Source organism: Lampetra planeri, chromosome 39 (assembly GCF_965212315.1).
Source record: "Lampetra planeri chromosome 39, kcLamPlan1.2.h2, whole genome shotgun sequence".
NCBI classification, from domain to species: Eukaryota; Metazoa; Chordata; class Hyperoartia; order Petromyzontiformes; family Petromyzontidae; genus Lampetra; species Lampetra planeri.
The window spans coordinates 8,510,635-8,525,461 of NC_136145.1; the positions used below are offsets into that span (position 1 = coordinate 8,510,635).

At 44.1% G+C, this 14,827-nt stretch overlaps 1 protein-coding gene across 1 annotated transcript in view; it reads left to right on the forward strand.

Annotated features, from left to right (window-relative positions):
• The window catches only part of LOC144731593 (tropomyosin-like), a 29,716-nt gene extending 16,166 nt beyond the window's left edge, over positions 1-13,550 (forward strand). Inside the window, exons 6-8 of the mRNA XM_078612765.1 lie at positions 7,257-7,319; positions 9,585-9,654; positions 10,989-13,550. Coding sequence (XP_078468891.1) covers positions 7,257-7,319; positions 9,585-9,654; positions 10,989-11,071 — 216 coding nt within the window. The 3' untranslated portion in view covers positions 11,072-13,550. The remainder of the gene's footprint in view (positions 1-7,256; positions 7,320-9,584; positions 9,655-10,988) is intronic.
• Positions 13,551-14,827: the final 1,277 nt, after the last annotated feature.

Sequence of the window (14,827 nt, forward strand, 5' to 3'; positions counted from 1 at the left end):
CACTGAGCACACAATAAAACGACACCAGTGCCAGGCTCACTTGGACAACAGTTTTGTGTGGCCTGATAGAGAAGTATAATTGTGGGATTTGTCGCCCCCCCCCTCCTATTAAGTTTCCAATCAGAATCTTTCTTTATCCTGGAGGAATCCTGGAGGATGAGCTATGAAGCTCTTTTTTATCAGATGGCGAGTAGAAGCGGGTCGGCAATTTACAACAATAAACAATACAAAACACTATAGGAGTGAAAAGTAGAGAAACGGTATGCAAGTAACTTAAAATAAATAAATAAACATAGGCAGTAAAACTACACAAAAAGTCCCAGACCACACCACAACCACACAGTCTCTCAATAAAATTGTACATTCAAATGTAACTATCGATACACGGGTAAGGATCAAAGTTACAAATCACATTGGCAAATATGGTTGTATCCAGCACTAATCTGCTTCAGGATATTTTTGAAGGAATATTTACGATGTTAAGAGAGGAAACAAGGTTGTTCCAAAACGTTGGTGCTGAATGACTCGTACACACTCACATTTTATATATTTAATTCAGAAATGTTTCCAAATTAAATGTAAACATAATGAATGCAGTTTGCAGGAGTGGTGGGGCAGTGGTTAGCACATGTTCATTTCCCGGGCAAGGCTAACATCAGTGACAAGTCCTGTTGGGGAGGGTGGCCTTTACTAACCTGTACTGAATTGTATGGTGAAGTATGGTCAAACGATCTCCCTGCCCCCCGTGGAGAGGACTTGACCCACCAGTGGATTGACACAGGCCCCCAAGTTATTATTTAGATTACTGAGTGCTGAGTGAGAAATAAATTAAATGACAGGCCCAAAACCTCCAGAATTCAGCAACAAACAGCACTATCAGCGTTCAATTATGCAAGATTATATAATAAGAGCTTGGGGTAGGAAACAATGAGAAGGGATTCATTTCAACTCATTTTCAGACTCGTTCGGCTGTCAGTGTTCCCATATACAAACATCATATTGCCTGTGTGTGTGTATATACACGTACGGGTCGACAGTCTCAAATGAGTACCTCGTGCGGTGTGTAAACATTGCCACTGTAGAGACAAAGGCGGCCGGCATGGTGCTGGCCACCCACCACCTCGTGTGCTGTTACGGCCTTCATAGGTGCTCGCTAACATCACTTGCCCCAACAGCCCGTTAAGGCTATATGGGGGTTTTTTGTCTTTGTATGCACACATACGCATGCACACCCCTAACGTGTTGCACAGAATACATGGAAAATACAATGTTTTGCCATAAATTCAAGAAATGTAACTGCTTATTTTTGGATGCGTTTCGCAATATTGCGTTTTCTCCGCACCTTGAGTGTGCGAGTGGTGGTTTGTGGTAAATGTCGGCATGTTTTGCAAACTGCTGTTGAATAAACAGATCATTTTTAGTAGAAGCATTGGTATTATTGTGAAGTCGTTTGGCTTTCGTGCTTGCATAGCCAGGGCAGCAGTGCAGTGGTAACACTCAGGCCTCCCAGCAAGGACCTGGGTTTGATTCCCAACTCGGGTGCCTTTCTGTGTGGAGTTTGTATGATCCCCCCCCTGGTCTGCATGGATTTCTTCTGGGTTCTCTGGTTGCTTCCCATAGCTATAAACACATTTAATTTCATTGGCCAAATATTTCATTGCAGTATGTGTGGCTTTCCTGAGGAAATTTGTAATTGTTGTGATTATTGTTATTATAGTACAGTAACACCCCGCTTTACGCCCTCCGGCTTTACGTACTTTATCTATAACGTACTGAACTTATTGATACCCAATCCCGTTTTACGTACTGTGTTCCTTGCCATGACGTACTCGAGATCTATTAACTTAACCATTCAGTCCCAATTTTTTTATGGTCTATGGCGAATAATCAGGCGCCAGATATTGTGCACGTCCGAGCGTTAGCGTCCCTGACTTGTTATCGTCTCTTTCATGTGTATTCTATTCCTATTTTTTCCCCCACATATCGTATTTATGGCAACTATTTTTGATACAACTGTAAACTATTTTTATATGATGAACAATAATGCATATAGTACAATAGACAATGTAACATATCTTAATATATCAATAATGTTCACTTTTCACACTGATGGTTGTACAGTATAGATGCGCAATTGATTACTTAGCATCCTCTGTGTAGGTACTGTACCACATTGCGATCCACCATCCCATACGATTTACGTTCTGGTTTTCAGGAACGTTTCCTTGCGTGTAAACCGGGGTATTCCTGTACTTGGTTGTATGCAAGGTGTTGGTGGGAGCATTATCGTCATGAAATCATGAGAAAACTTCGTCCTTGGTGATAAGGAGGGCATTGTGTCCTGGCATTCAAATGACCTTAAACACATGAGCAATTGTTTCCTACGTGCTTATGGACGTGCTTGAGATTGTCGCCGTGCCAAAGCAGGACACACGAACGCTGGCACCATTGCCATAATACTCAACAATAGCAGCGTAGTTATTTGTTCCTCTGTCATATTTTCCAAAGTCACCGCACACAGGCGGTTGTATTGCCACTCGCACCGCCAACTGTAATGCCACACGCATGTACCAACTGACTAGCCAGCCTAACTGCCAAGGAGACACTGAATGTCGAAACCGGTCCAGAGTTTTGCTTATTTTGAACCAGCGCTGCTGCTAAGGTGCACTCCCAGAAGGCCGTGTGGATAATGGTTGTGTACAATATTTTTTCAATCTATGAGGGGGGGGGAGGCGAATTGTCTGCTTATCTATTTTGTTAGCCATGACATGGGCATCTATCTGTCGTTTTAACTCACAAAATTATACATTTATAGATACTAATATATAATACCCACTAATATATAATAGGATGTAATTCCAGAAAAAAAGTTTGTATTTCAAAGCATGAATACGTTTCCTACCAATCTCACACATTAAATGAGTTAAATATCTCATCTGCAAGATACGGAGCCATCATGGGACCTCCTTTGCCAGTACCAAATTATGATAATAGGTTTTTCCCCTTTTTTCTCTGATAACATATGCATTGTCTTGAAACTGATTGTAAAGCTGTCTCTGGTGTGGACCAATCAGTTTCAAGGACAATGCATATATTATCAGTGTGTTTTTTGTTTGCATTCTGACCACAAGCATTGTGGTTAATGCAGACATGATTCCTTGTAAAAAAATTCAGTTTGGTGTTTTAACATCTTAACACCTGTTTTGTTGCCAGAAAAAAGGGGAAAAACCTATTATCATTCAATCTCATGTTGAGAAGAAAGAGGGCCGTTAGCAATAAGTGGGGTGTCGATAAATGGATCACCTCCATTCTGGATATCCATTGAATGGCAACCAAAATAGGTTATGTTTGTGAGTAATTTGGCCATTCAATTGCTCTGGCTGAAAGTTGGTGAAATGCAGACACTCACCCACTCACTCCTTAACTAAGTCTCTCAACAACCCACTGCCTTCAGATTTTAATTTGGCGCAGTGCGATGTTACATAGTCCATGGTTTGGTGTTGGTAGCTGCCGTCGCACGCAGGAAGAGAGTAACATTTTTTTTCCCTACTTGTGCATTGGGTGTCTACACCTTCTGTGGTTCATGCGGATCTGGTCAAGTGCCGTGGTCCAAGCGAGCTCCGACTCGATGCATTTGTCAACAACACCGTGGCTATAAAAGCAAATCAAATTATATAGATGTCAACTTCCTCGCCTGGTATGTAGGAAGTCGTGGGTTCGAGTCTGACCCTGGCGCCTGTTATGTTTGGAGTTTGCATGTTCTCCCTGTGGTCGAGTGGATTGTTCTCCAGGTGGTGACACTGGTTCTCTCCTCCACATTTAGAAACATGCATTTAGAGTATTTGGCTGCTATAAATTTCCACATAAGCCACTTCGTTGAGCAATCATTTGTGACCAGGTCGCTTCTGAAAAAGAGCTATTTAGCTCAATGGGCTTTACTTGGTAAAATAAAAAAATAGTTTAGTTTTTTTTGTTTTCATAGCACATGACGAATATATGTTGTAGTTTTTTTCTCACTTGTCTTTATGCGCCACTGCTAACACAGAATCGCCAACAATGTTATTACATAAACTGTGGTCGAATTGACCAAAGAGAATATAAAAATGCGCTTTGAAAAGCTCTGTTGAGCCTGTTTGTCAGTAAAGTGTGTCCAGTTGGAGCGTCCAAACCATTAATGCAAAACCAGTTGAGAACTTCACGGAGTGACACGCGGTCCAGCCCGGCCGGGTCGCATGATGGCAACTCAATGAGCACCCTGTGTGGCTGTGGTGCCGCCTGTGTTGTGCCTATGAGACTCGGCATTGAAAAGGGAAAGAAATATCCGATTGTCCGTGGACATTTAAACGTATAACCACTTTCGTGTTCTTAGCAAAGGTCTCAGTTTTGGTGACATCACTTACAAATTTTAAACTTGCGAGGAACGTCTGATTACGGGATTTTATAATCGTTACCATGTGTGCCTTGCTGTGTGCGGACGTACGTCAGTTATTTTTGCGTGTTTTGATAAGTTCTTGATTTTCTGCTGTGTAGTATCAATTATAAAGTCAAAGTAATTTCTTGCTTAAATGAGCCTCGAGGCATTGGTGCTCATCTCCAGTTTACAGTCCTGCAGAATCAGTGGTGGAAATTCCACATTCCCATGGTGGGGGCGAGTATCCATAGGACTACCACTGTTGACTTCCACAAAGTGGTACCCATTTAATTAACTCTGGAGGGAAGGATGATGGGCTGAGTCAACCCCCCCCCCCAACCAGGATATGAACTCGCAAGCGTCCGATTGTGAGTGGCTCGCTCTTAGCACTGAGCCATCCAAGGGATCACGGCAAACGTGCCCTCCAGCGTTGTTTCAGTAGCATTGGATGAGGGGTTGTGACCAATGTCACCTTTTTTTTTATCACCACAGCTGTAAGTGCTAATTTGGAGGTAAAAAATGTAACCACTTAAATCCACGAGATTAATATCTTTTTCAGTTTCATAGTACAGTAGAAAATGTAATTTTAGGTTTGGTCCGTGAAAATTAATGTTTCAGGTTTACATTTGAGTGCTTTTGTTTGACTGGTGCAAATTTCTCAATATTGTTAACAAAGTAAATAAGCAGAAAACACGTGACTCTCATATCTGTCCCTCCACATGAAAAATAAAAGTTTCCACACATCCCCATCAGCCACACAGTCTTCTGGGAGCACACAATCTCGGCAGCGATGGTTCAAAACAAACAAAGCTCTTGACCGGTTTTAACATTCAGTGTCTCAGGAGTGTCAGGATCGCTTGGAACAGATGCTGGTGAATTGCCACATTAATAGGCAAAGACAAATATGGCAAAGCTCCCTCCTATAACCTTGACAGGCTGTTGGGGCAAATGCTGTTTGCGAGCACCTATGAAGGCCAGCACACCGCACGAAGGGGTGGGTGTCCAGAACCACGCCTGGCCGCCTTGGTCTCCCTAATAAAGATCTTTACACACTGCACATGTACTAATTTTTAAGGCTGAGTGACCTAGGGAGGCCCAGGACCGGTTCAGATAATTATCACTGGTATTGGCCGTGAGCGGGAATTGTACTCGGATCGCCCGGGTTCATGGCGCAGCGCGTAACTACTGCACCACCACTCCCCAAGGACTCTCTCCGTTAGACATGCATCCCAGCTCGACACAAGACCACACACTCAACACAATAACCGTAACTGTCTTTGCGGAGAAGACTAGAAATACAGTTTGTACAGGCATACCCCGGTTTACGCCTAGGATGCGTTCCTGAAAACCAGAAGGTAAATTGAAAGCATTTTAGGTGTATTGTAACGTGGTAGAGTACCTAAACAGAGGATGCTGAGTAACCCATTGCACATCTATACTGGACAACCATCGGTGTGAAAAGTAAGTTTATTATCAGTGTGAAAAGTAAGTACATATTCATATATTACTACTATAATAGCCCAGAAATGTCCCACACGTGACGTCACTTCAAATGCCACACCCACCCCCTAATTAATAATTCATAATCATGAGCGGGTGGATTTTTACACTCACGCAGAAGGTTGATCGGAAAGATATTTTTTTTCGCAAAGTCGCTTCAAATATGACGTTTCTTTACAAATTTACAAAAAGTGACGGTCAAAAATTAAGCTACGCAGCACAGTGCTACATCCGTGCATGGCGTCACTGCAAAAGAGCCCCCCCCCCCCCATTAATTAATATTCATGCCGCGTGGAAATTTCCACTAACGCACACATGCCGCACCCCTCCCCAATAACCATTAGCGGGTGACGTCACTTCACATGGCTCAACCCCCCACATTAATAATCATGAGTGTGACGTCACTCCACATGGTCCCTCCCCCCTCATTAATAATCATGAGCCTGTGACGTCCATCCACATCGAACAGCCCCCCTCATTAATAACGTCTTCCAAATGGACCCCCCCCCGCCATTAATAATTATTAGCGGGTGACGTCACTCCACATGGGGGGCCGAGGCACCTCCCCCCTCGGCGTCAACTTACAACCCTCATTCCAAAGGCAGAACCCTCACGTCACGCGATCTCCGTAACGCTATTGAGACATAGAAATAAAAAAGGACGTCATGATGGACAAGGGATTATAACCTTTACATGAAATAAGTCTGTGTCACCGCGGCCTTACAAATTGCACACGAATTTATGCAACGAATATCACGTCGCGGTCTGCTTTTCGCTTGCAAGTTTCAGATTTATTGCAATATACACCCGTCCTTGGACGGGCAAAAAATCTAGTTTGGCTATTATATTACCTTATCTATTATACTATGTATTAGTTCTTTATCACAAACAAATAGTTTACACTTGTATAAAAATAGTATACAAGTTTACACTTGTATAAAAATAGTTACCATAAATACAGTATGTGGGGGAAAAATGTTAATAGGATACACAGTCAGGGACGCTAACGCATGTACTGTATGTTTAACTTTTCTCGCACCGTACGTAGCCAACTGCTAATTGGAGGTCCTTGGGTGCCATCTGGTGCCTGCATGTTCGCCGTGGAACATTAAAGATTAGAGGCTGAATGATAAAGTTCGTAAATCTCGAGTACGTTATGGCTAGATACACAGTACGTAAAACGGGATTGGATATAAATAAGTTGAGTAGGTTATAGCAAAAGTATGTAAAGTGGGAGAGCGTAAATCGGGTTGCTACTGTAATTGCTTGCCAGTCGGTGTTGTGCCGTGAGGTTCTCGTTCGCCGTTTTCAGTGCATTTGGCATTTGCTTGTTTCCCATTGGCAGTACGTGCTGAAAGAGAACAAGTGCGAGGATGAGCTGAAGATGCTGCGCTCAAAGTTGCGAGAGGTGGGTCTGACGTCGCGTGGTTGCCAGGGCTCCTCTAGACCAATAAAATTCACTGTCGGGGGGGTGGGGAAACTGCACTGCCAGCAACTCCCCCTATACTATCACCACACAGGGCAAGGTGACGTGGCCAGGCTGTAGGGCGTTTGTCGTAGAGGTTCAAATCTCGCGGCCACCCTGGTTATTACCACCGGTGTATTGACAATTAAAATACTACACGTCCGCTTCATAGTGGATGTTAAAGATCTCGTGACGTCGTCCGCAAGTGAAAAGTAATACTAATAATGAATGCTCCGGCACTGTACGCGGTTGTTGAGTGGGAGGGCAGACTGGCAAGACAGCTGGTTTGGAGCCCGGCAAGGGAATCCGAAACCCGTGATTTCACAAACGCTCGTGCGGCATGCGTGACCCGTCTTAGTGTCACTCTTAACATTTAAGAGTGCCCACTGTAGCTGCTCGTTCTCCGAGCAGAATGCCACGTTGCCCCCCCCCTAATTCTACCATCCACAGGGCCATTGTGGGGCACTCTTTTGTGTGGTGAGGCTCAGGACAAATGACCGTTTATTGTAAAGTAGTCGCCGTTGTGAAGGCTGCTGCCTGTGGACCGCGTGACTCTTGCAAGTGTGGGGTGGGGAGGGGTGGTGTAGCGGTTAGCGCTCTGTGCTACGCTACGAACCTGATGACCCAAACTCTTTGGTTCTTTCGGTAAAGTCACGTAGGTATAAAATTAAATAAATCACGACGTTTCGGGCGCAACACAAGCGTTCGTCATCAGCTGGGAAAGCATGGTCTGCTGCTGAGGCAGACTGTTTTAGAAGGTTTGAATGGGTGTAGCCCAAGGGTCATAAAGAAGTGGCCGGGGCTAGTGATTTACGATAGGAAAGCAGCCTCCTCGACTAGGGCACGGAAGTGGCTATGTTTTCTACAGTTACAAGCTAATTTCTCACATTAACATCATGCTAATCTCTCACATTAAAATAGCCACTTCCGTGCCCTCTAATCTCTCACATTAACACCTGACAGAATTGTAAAATACTGGCGCCCCTCATGAAATGCACCCCCCCCCTCCATAGCGAGAATTTGCAGTTACACGATTCATGTTTTAGGGACATACTTGATGCTTACACTTCATTTGACAGTTACGCGCTCAAGAAAAAACTAAAATCGTAATATAAAAATTTTCTAAATTAAATCATTTGCAATCATAGCAGCGCCCAGTGTCACAGGCTGGGTGCAGCCATCGTAGATCTGCAATTGTTTGCACTGCGCACGCTGCTGCAAGCAGCCCATAGAAGCGTTCAAGAAGCCCTGAAGTTATTCCTTATTAAGTAATCTTTGTGAGTAGCAATTTTTTTTATCTTAATTATTATTTGTTTTTAAATTCCTTAAGTAATTTTGTAATGTTTCGAATATTTGTTTTATGAAGTATTACATTTACATGTATTTTATCAATCTAGGGCTAAAATAACGAAATAATATTATCCTTAATTTTGCATCTTATAACATGTATGTCTATGGGAAAAAATAGGCTTCATATAGTACGATTCGACTTGTGCACCATTTTTTCAGGAACGCGTGTTGCGCATTATCTGAGGAACGCCGTACTGTAAAGTAGCAGAATTATTGAGTACTTGATGTACATTTTCCAATGATAGGTGATGTCAACATTGACACAGGAGCATTCCTTCTTAGAGTCCTTTTGGCTTTGCCACGAGCACGTTGGTTGTCAAGTGGCTCCTGCACTTTGTAAATTAACCAACATTTTTTCTAAAATCTCCACTGAACTTGCCATTAGTGGACGTGCATCCGATGGGCGCGAAAAAACTTTATTTTGCGCAAAAAAAATGTACGTTCTGACAATTGATGAAACAATTAATAGGCGTTAACCTTTCCGGCAAGAATGCAGAAGGTATTAAAATGCTCAAACACCAAATAGACGCCTATCACAAGGCATAGAGTAAGCATTAACCACACATGTTTCTGGCAAAACATGCAACAGACACGCCAAAAGTCGAACAGAGCAAATACAATACTTTGATATTTGCATTGTGTTTGTGCTGTTCAACTTTTGGCGTTCTTTGGTCGAACAGTTTTGAGACCAGGCCATAAAGGAAGGCTGTCTCTGGTGTAGGCCAAATCAGTTTACATTTCAAGGACAATACATACATTATCAAAGCATGTTTGTTCTCTCTCCCGTTCCACCCTGCGTCTCTTTCTTCCATTCCACTCTGCCTCTTCCTTTCCATGATCTCTCTCCCGTGACCGCAGTACGAAAACCGTGCTGATGTCGGGCAGAAGAACGTCACCAAACTGGAGCAGCAGGTGGACTACATGGAAGGTGGGTGGGAGGTTGGATGGGTGGGGGGGGTCAGTGGGTGGCAGGCAGGGGTTGGTGGGTAGGGGTGGGATGCCCGGTGGGCAAGGTGATCTAACTCTGGTACAGGCACCGCTGCTCCGTCGTGCAGTCTGCAGCCCCGTGCATCCTTCCCTCCCTCATTGCCCTTACATTAATTTTATTCGCTTCAAAAAGTATGAACACTTACCTATTGTATGTATGTTGAACTTCTTTCACACTGTATGTAGCCAACAAATCTATTATGCTCATGCATAATATATTTTTGGGTCAGGCCACTTGATGATCTGGTCAGATTTATGTCATAAGACCCTCTAATTGGAAGATCTAGTTTTTGAGGATTGTTGTTCAACTCATCCGCGTGTGAGCTGAAACAATAATAATTGGGGTCTTAAGACATAAATCTGGTTCAGATCACGTCATCACCAGAAAGTATATTATGAATCATATTGGTTGCGATAACCTACTTACGGACACCAAACCATGGGCATTATAACATCACACTGTGCCAAATATACATTTTAAGGTGGTGGGGTGGGTGAGTGTGTGAGTAACCACATGAGTATGTGAGTGAGGAGCGGTAGTGTAGCAGTTAGCACGCTGCACTACAAACCAGACACCCCGCGTTCGATTCCCGCTCATGGTCAACAGCAGTGACAATTATCTGAACTGGTCCTGGGCCTGCCCTAGGTTGACTCGGCCTCAAATGACTACCTGGTACGGTGTGTAAACATCGCCACTAGGGAGACAAAGGTGGCCGCGAGTGGTGCTGGCCACTCACCCCCTTGTGTGCCGTGCTGGCCTTCATAGGTGCTCGCTAACAGCACTTGCCTCAACAGTGTTACAGGCTATACGGAGGATATTTGTCCTGTATGAGTGAGTTGAAGGCTGTCACCCTCTTACAACAGCAGAGATGCTCACAGTGAACGGAGGGCCGGGCGAGTTGGCGTAGTGGGGAGCACAGTTGTTGCATCTTCCAGTCATCTCAGTCAGTTAACCCATGACACCTGGGTCTGTCCTGTGACCGGCCAGCGAACCTTCGACATTTCATGGCCTGGCACAATCGCCGTGGTGACGTCACCGCCACTTAGTGACGAACGGTGGTTGTTGTTGAGTGTATCTCTTAAAACAGCAGTTCACCAACTCTCAGCTGAAGCCAATTGATTGGCTAAACCACTAAGAACTGAATCTCTTATTGTCACTCATTGGCCAAACAATCTTCCAAATTTCTTGCGTGTTTTGTTTTCACCAGGTGAGAACTTGCAAGCCGACGAGTGCGTTGTTGTGCTCACCCACTCCTGCAACTCTTTGTGTTTCAGAGCAACTGATCAAAGCCAAGGAGGAAAACATGGAAATCAACAGAGTCCTCGATCAAACACTCAACGAGCTCAACAGCATCTGAGCTGCATGCGTGCTGTGTGCTTGGTGCGTGCTGCGTGTTTGTGGGTGCGTGCTGCATGCTTGCTGCGTGCTTGCTGCGTGCTTGCTGTGTGTTTGTGTGCGTGCTACATTACGCGAGCCCCTGCACGCACTTCAAACACAGCCGCCTCTTCATGCGGCCAGAGGAGGCTTCGGAATTTAAACGCTCTAATTGCGTTAATGTCAAATATGCTTGAAAAAATAAATGTGTGCACCCAAGTGCTGCTGCTACATGCTGCAGGGTGGCAGCGCAGTGGTAACACTCGTGCCTGACAGCAAGAAGGACCTGACGTTGATTATCGACTCGGGCGCGTGGAGTTTGTATTTTCTCCCTCTGTTCTGCATATGGGTTTCATCCAGGTTCTCTGGTGTCTACCCATAGCTAAAAAACCACGCAATCTAACTGACATTGGCCAAACAGCCCATTGCTGAAAAATTATCAACAAATATTTCGATTGGGATTGCACACAGAGCAACATTACCCCTGCTGTTAAAAACGTGGTAGAACCCTGAGACTCGGCGAAGCCTTTCCTGGCTAAACAATGACCATAATAACTCGTAATATGACGTAGGTTTTTTTCGTGGTTGTGCTGTCCAGCTCTCTGCATGAGGGTTGAATTAGTCAGTTTTCCCAAGCGCGATGTGTAGAATTGCAGCGTGTTTTCTTGAGGCCCCCCCCCCGGCCTAATGGCATTGTGGAAAATTACCCATGATGCCCTCTGGCCTCTGTGCGTGTTGCTCGACACGATCACCTTGCATCGTACAGTAAAGCAACATGATTGTACGTCAATGAACGCGTTATTTAGGTGTCACTTGATGTACGATCATTTTGATTCGATCACTCCCCTGAAGTCTCATGCAGTCGTTTTTTAAACAATTCCGAAGCCTCCTCTCATCGTTTCGTGAACGGGGAAATCATCGTCAGTAAAGTGGCAGGGACCAATGCTCTAAAGTCATATTTCCCTTCGTCTATGCATCGGATGTTTGTAATTTTTTTTGAGTTTACGTTTAAAAATACATGCCTGAAATATAGTGCCATTACAAGAGATCTTGGTAGGATTTCGTAAATTTCTTCTTTCCCTGGACCTTGTTTTAATAACCACAGCACCCTGCCGTGCTATGTGTTTTTTCATAGCGTGCACAGTGTCACGTTTTGTTGGCTCGTAGATTCCTTGACATATTTAGAAATGTCTCAATACTATATTTGCGCAGAGGTGTATCATGCATTGCATCCCTAACCGCTGTGTACTGTGTTTAATTGCCATCTGATATTGATTAAAGATTGTATGCCAAAATAATGTTTTTAATGCCAGCGAAACGAGAGTTTCGTTTCCCAAACAAGGCTCAATCCCTGCATTGTGCAACATTTCCACAGTTTCACTCTCGACAGTTTGCATTTGTTAAGGCTGCAGTTTAGTGCAAAACAACCAAAGTAAATTATACTGCAAGGTGCTCTATTGGTGTCTGCATGACGCTGCACCCTGTTACACAAATACGACACGTGCTGCGTCTCGGTGCATCGGTCTTGAGTTGTGCATTTTCTCCAATTCCATTTGATTCGGTGTTTGGCACATTTAATCGTCTGAGCCAGAGCAGAGATTGGTATCACCTACGCTAGCAACACCTCAGCAATGTGTGTATATGGCCCATAAGAGTGAATCACTTGGGAGCCACTCATTTTAATCTGTTTCTACCAGATATTTTTTTAACTCCGAAATTATGCCCGTTTTTTTTATGACATACTTTACAAATGCACTGCGTTGCGTGCTAAAATAAATGCGTGACCTAAGCAGCTATTGCAACATCAATCCCCTGTGAGCGATTCACTTTGATTACCTTTCCAAAACAGCGTGGTTATCGCGTCGCCTTAAACGCGCAGTGTACACGCCCGCTGAGACGCATCGGCTGTTGTGGGTAACTTCAGTCGGGCAGCGGTGATTTTCGCTGAAATGCTTTCCCAACAGAAAAGCTGAAAAATTCACAGCTCTGGTTCTTGTGGTGTCTCCGTTTAATTCTGTGCTGTAAGGTGTTCTTTTCTGTCGTGCGATCGCTTGCAACGTGCAAATTGGAAAGTGGCGAATTTAAATCTGGTAACTTGACGTTCTGCCAATAACCTTTAAAAACACCCTCGTTTGTTTCTGGAATGCCATATACTGTAATTTTACCATGTTCAGACCGGATCTGCCTGATGTAAAATTTCTGCATCGCATCAAAAACCTGTAAGAAGTTTGAATTGTATATAAGGTACTGTGTATGGAACAATGATGAAATCCCTAAAGTTTGCAAGCAGAGGTTTTGTTAAAGACGATGCTTATTGGAACGGGTAATGGAAAGGAATCAAATTATATTTAAGTGCCTTATGCGTTTATTTTCAAATGTTTCTTTGTCTTGAGAATCAAAAACTCGTCTTTGTATTAGGTGCAAAACAATTAAATCTGTCTACATCACTACTCTTCATAAAATGTTAGTGTCCATATTCTTGGATTTGATACCCACCCTGCCATTGTTGAGTTTTACTACTTTGTGGCGAACTGACCGAGTTGCCTCGGCGAGCTTTGCGTGCATTTTGAAGCCGCTGATTGTGGGTCATTAATGGCTAGATTCTTATACACGGCTGTGGCTCAGCCCTCGCTCAGGTTGGGCTTGGGCTCGATTCCCTCTTGCTGACAAACACGCATGAGTGGACCAGCCGTGGCCTGGCTCAGGCTCAGCTCATGGGAATCCTGGGCATGGCTGGTACCTTGCACAGAGGTCACGTTAAGCACAGCTTCGAGCCATGACTCACTTGAGCTAAGCCTGTCAAGCCCGAGAGAAAGGCCAAGCACACGTGTTGCAGTTGAATGTGCCAACAGCCGACACGCATCGGAGCCACCTTGTTGGTCATCGGCAATAAGTGTTATTTATAACGCGAACAAAGCAGAGGGGGCGACGACATTGAAATAGTTGCTAGCGTTATTCGTGGCTTTCTATGCAAGTGCCTGCCATTTTAGGCACCCAAATCAAAACAGCTCCACCAATGTTCCCAGTTGCAAGTGAAATGAGATCGCAATTACCCCAATGTCGCCAGATAACTCTTTGCATGTCTAATAATCGCCACCATTCTGAGTGCAGCATTGGGTTCGGAGCATAGGGATATCGGCGGCACAAGCCCCGAGGTGTAATGCACATTCATATAAAGCAGTTGTACTGTGACGGTCAATATATACACAACGGATGCAATATGAAGCCCGTTAAGGCCAACTTGTTTTTAATTTGTAAGGTTGCTCAAAGTACAGTAAACAAAATTGGCATTGTCAATATAACCGTCAACAAATAAAGCATGTAATGATTCGTCTCTTAATCAACTCTCGTGAACGTTCATTGAACCGTGCCTGTAGGAATCGATCACAATTCCACTTTAATGCAAGTAAGCAAATAGAATGCAAGTCAACGCAAAATAATACAAATCATTCTCGAGTAATTTGTAATCGCAAGGGAGTGATCTATCATTACACGCAGCGATGAGTATCATCAGCCATAAACATTTCACTGCTGGATGAAGGCCCCGCGCAAGCCGCTGCCACTTCTCGCGATCCAGCGATGCATCGATCCATCCAGCACCTGCACACGAGCTGATTTCATCACTCCAGTCACGAGCGAAGTACTTTAAATCACTTGTACTGGTCGTGCTGAATGTTTCACAAATCAACCAATGACTGCCACTGAAATTTCTCAATTGGGATAACAATTGAGCAATTTG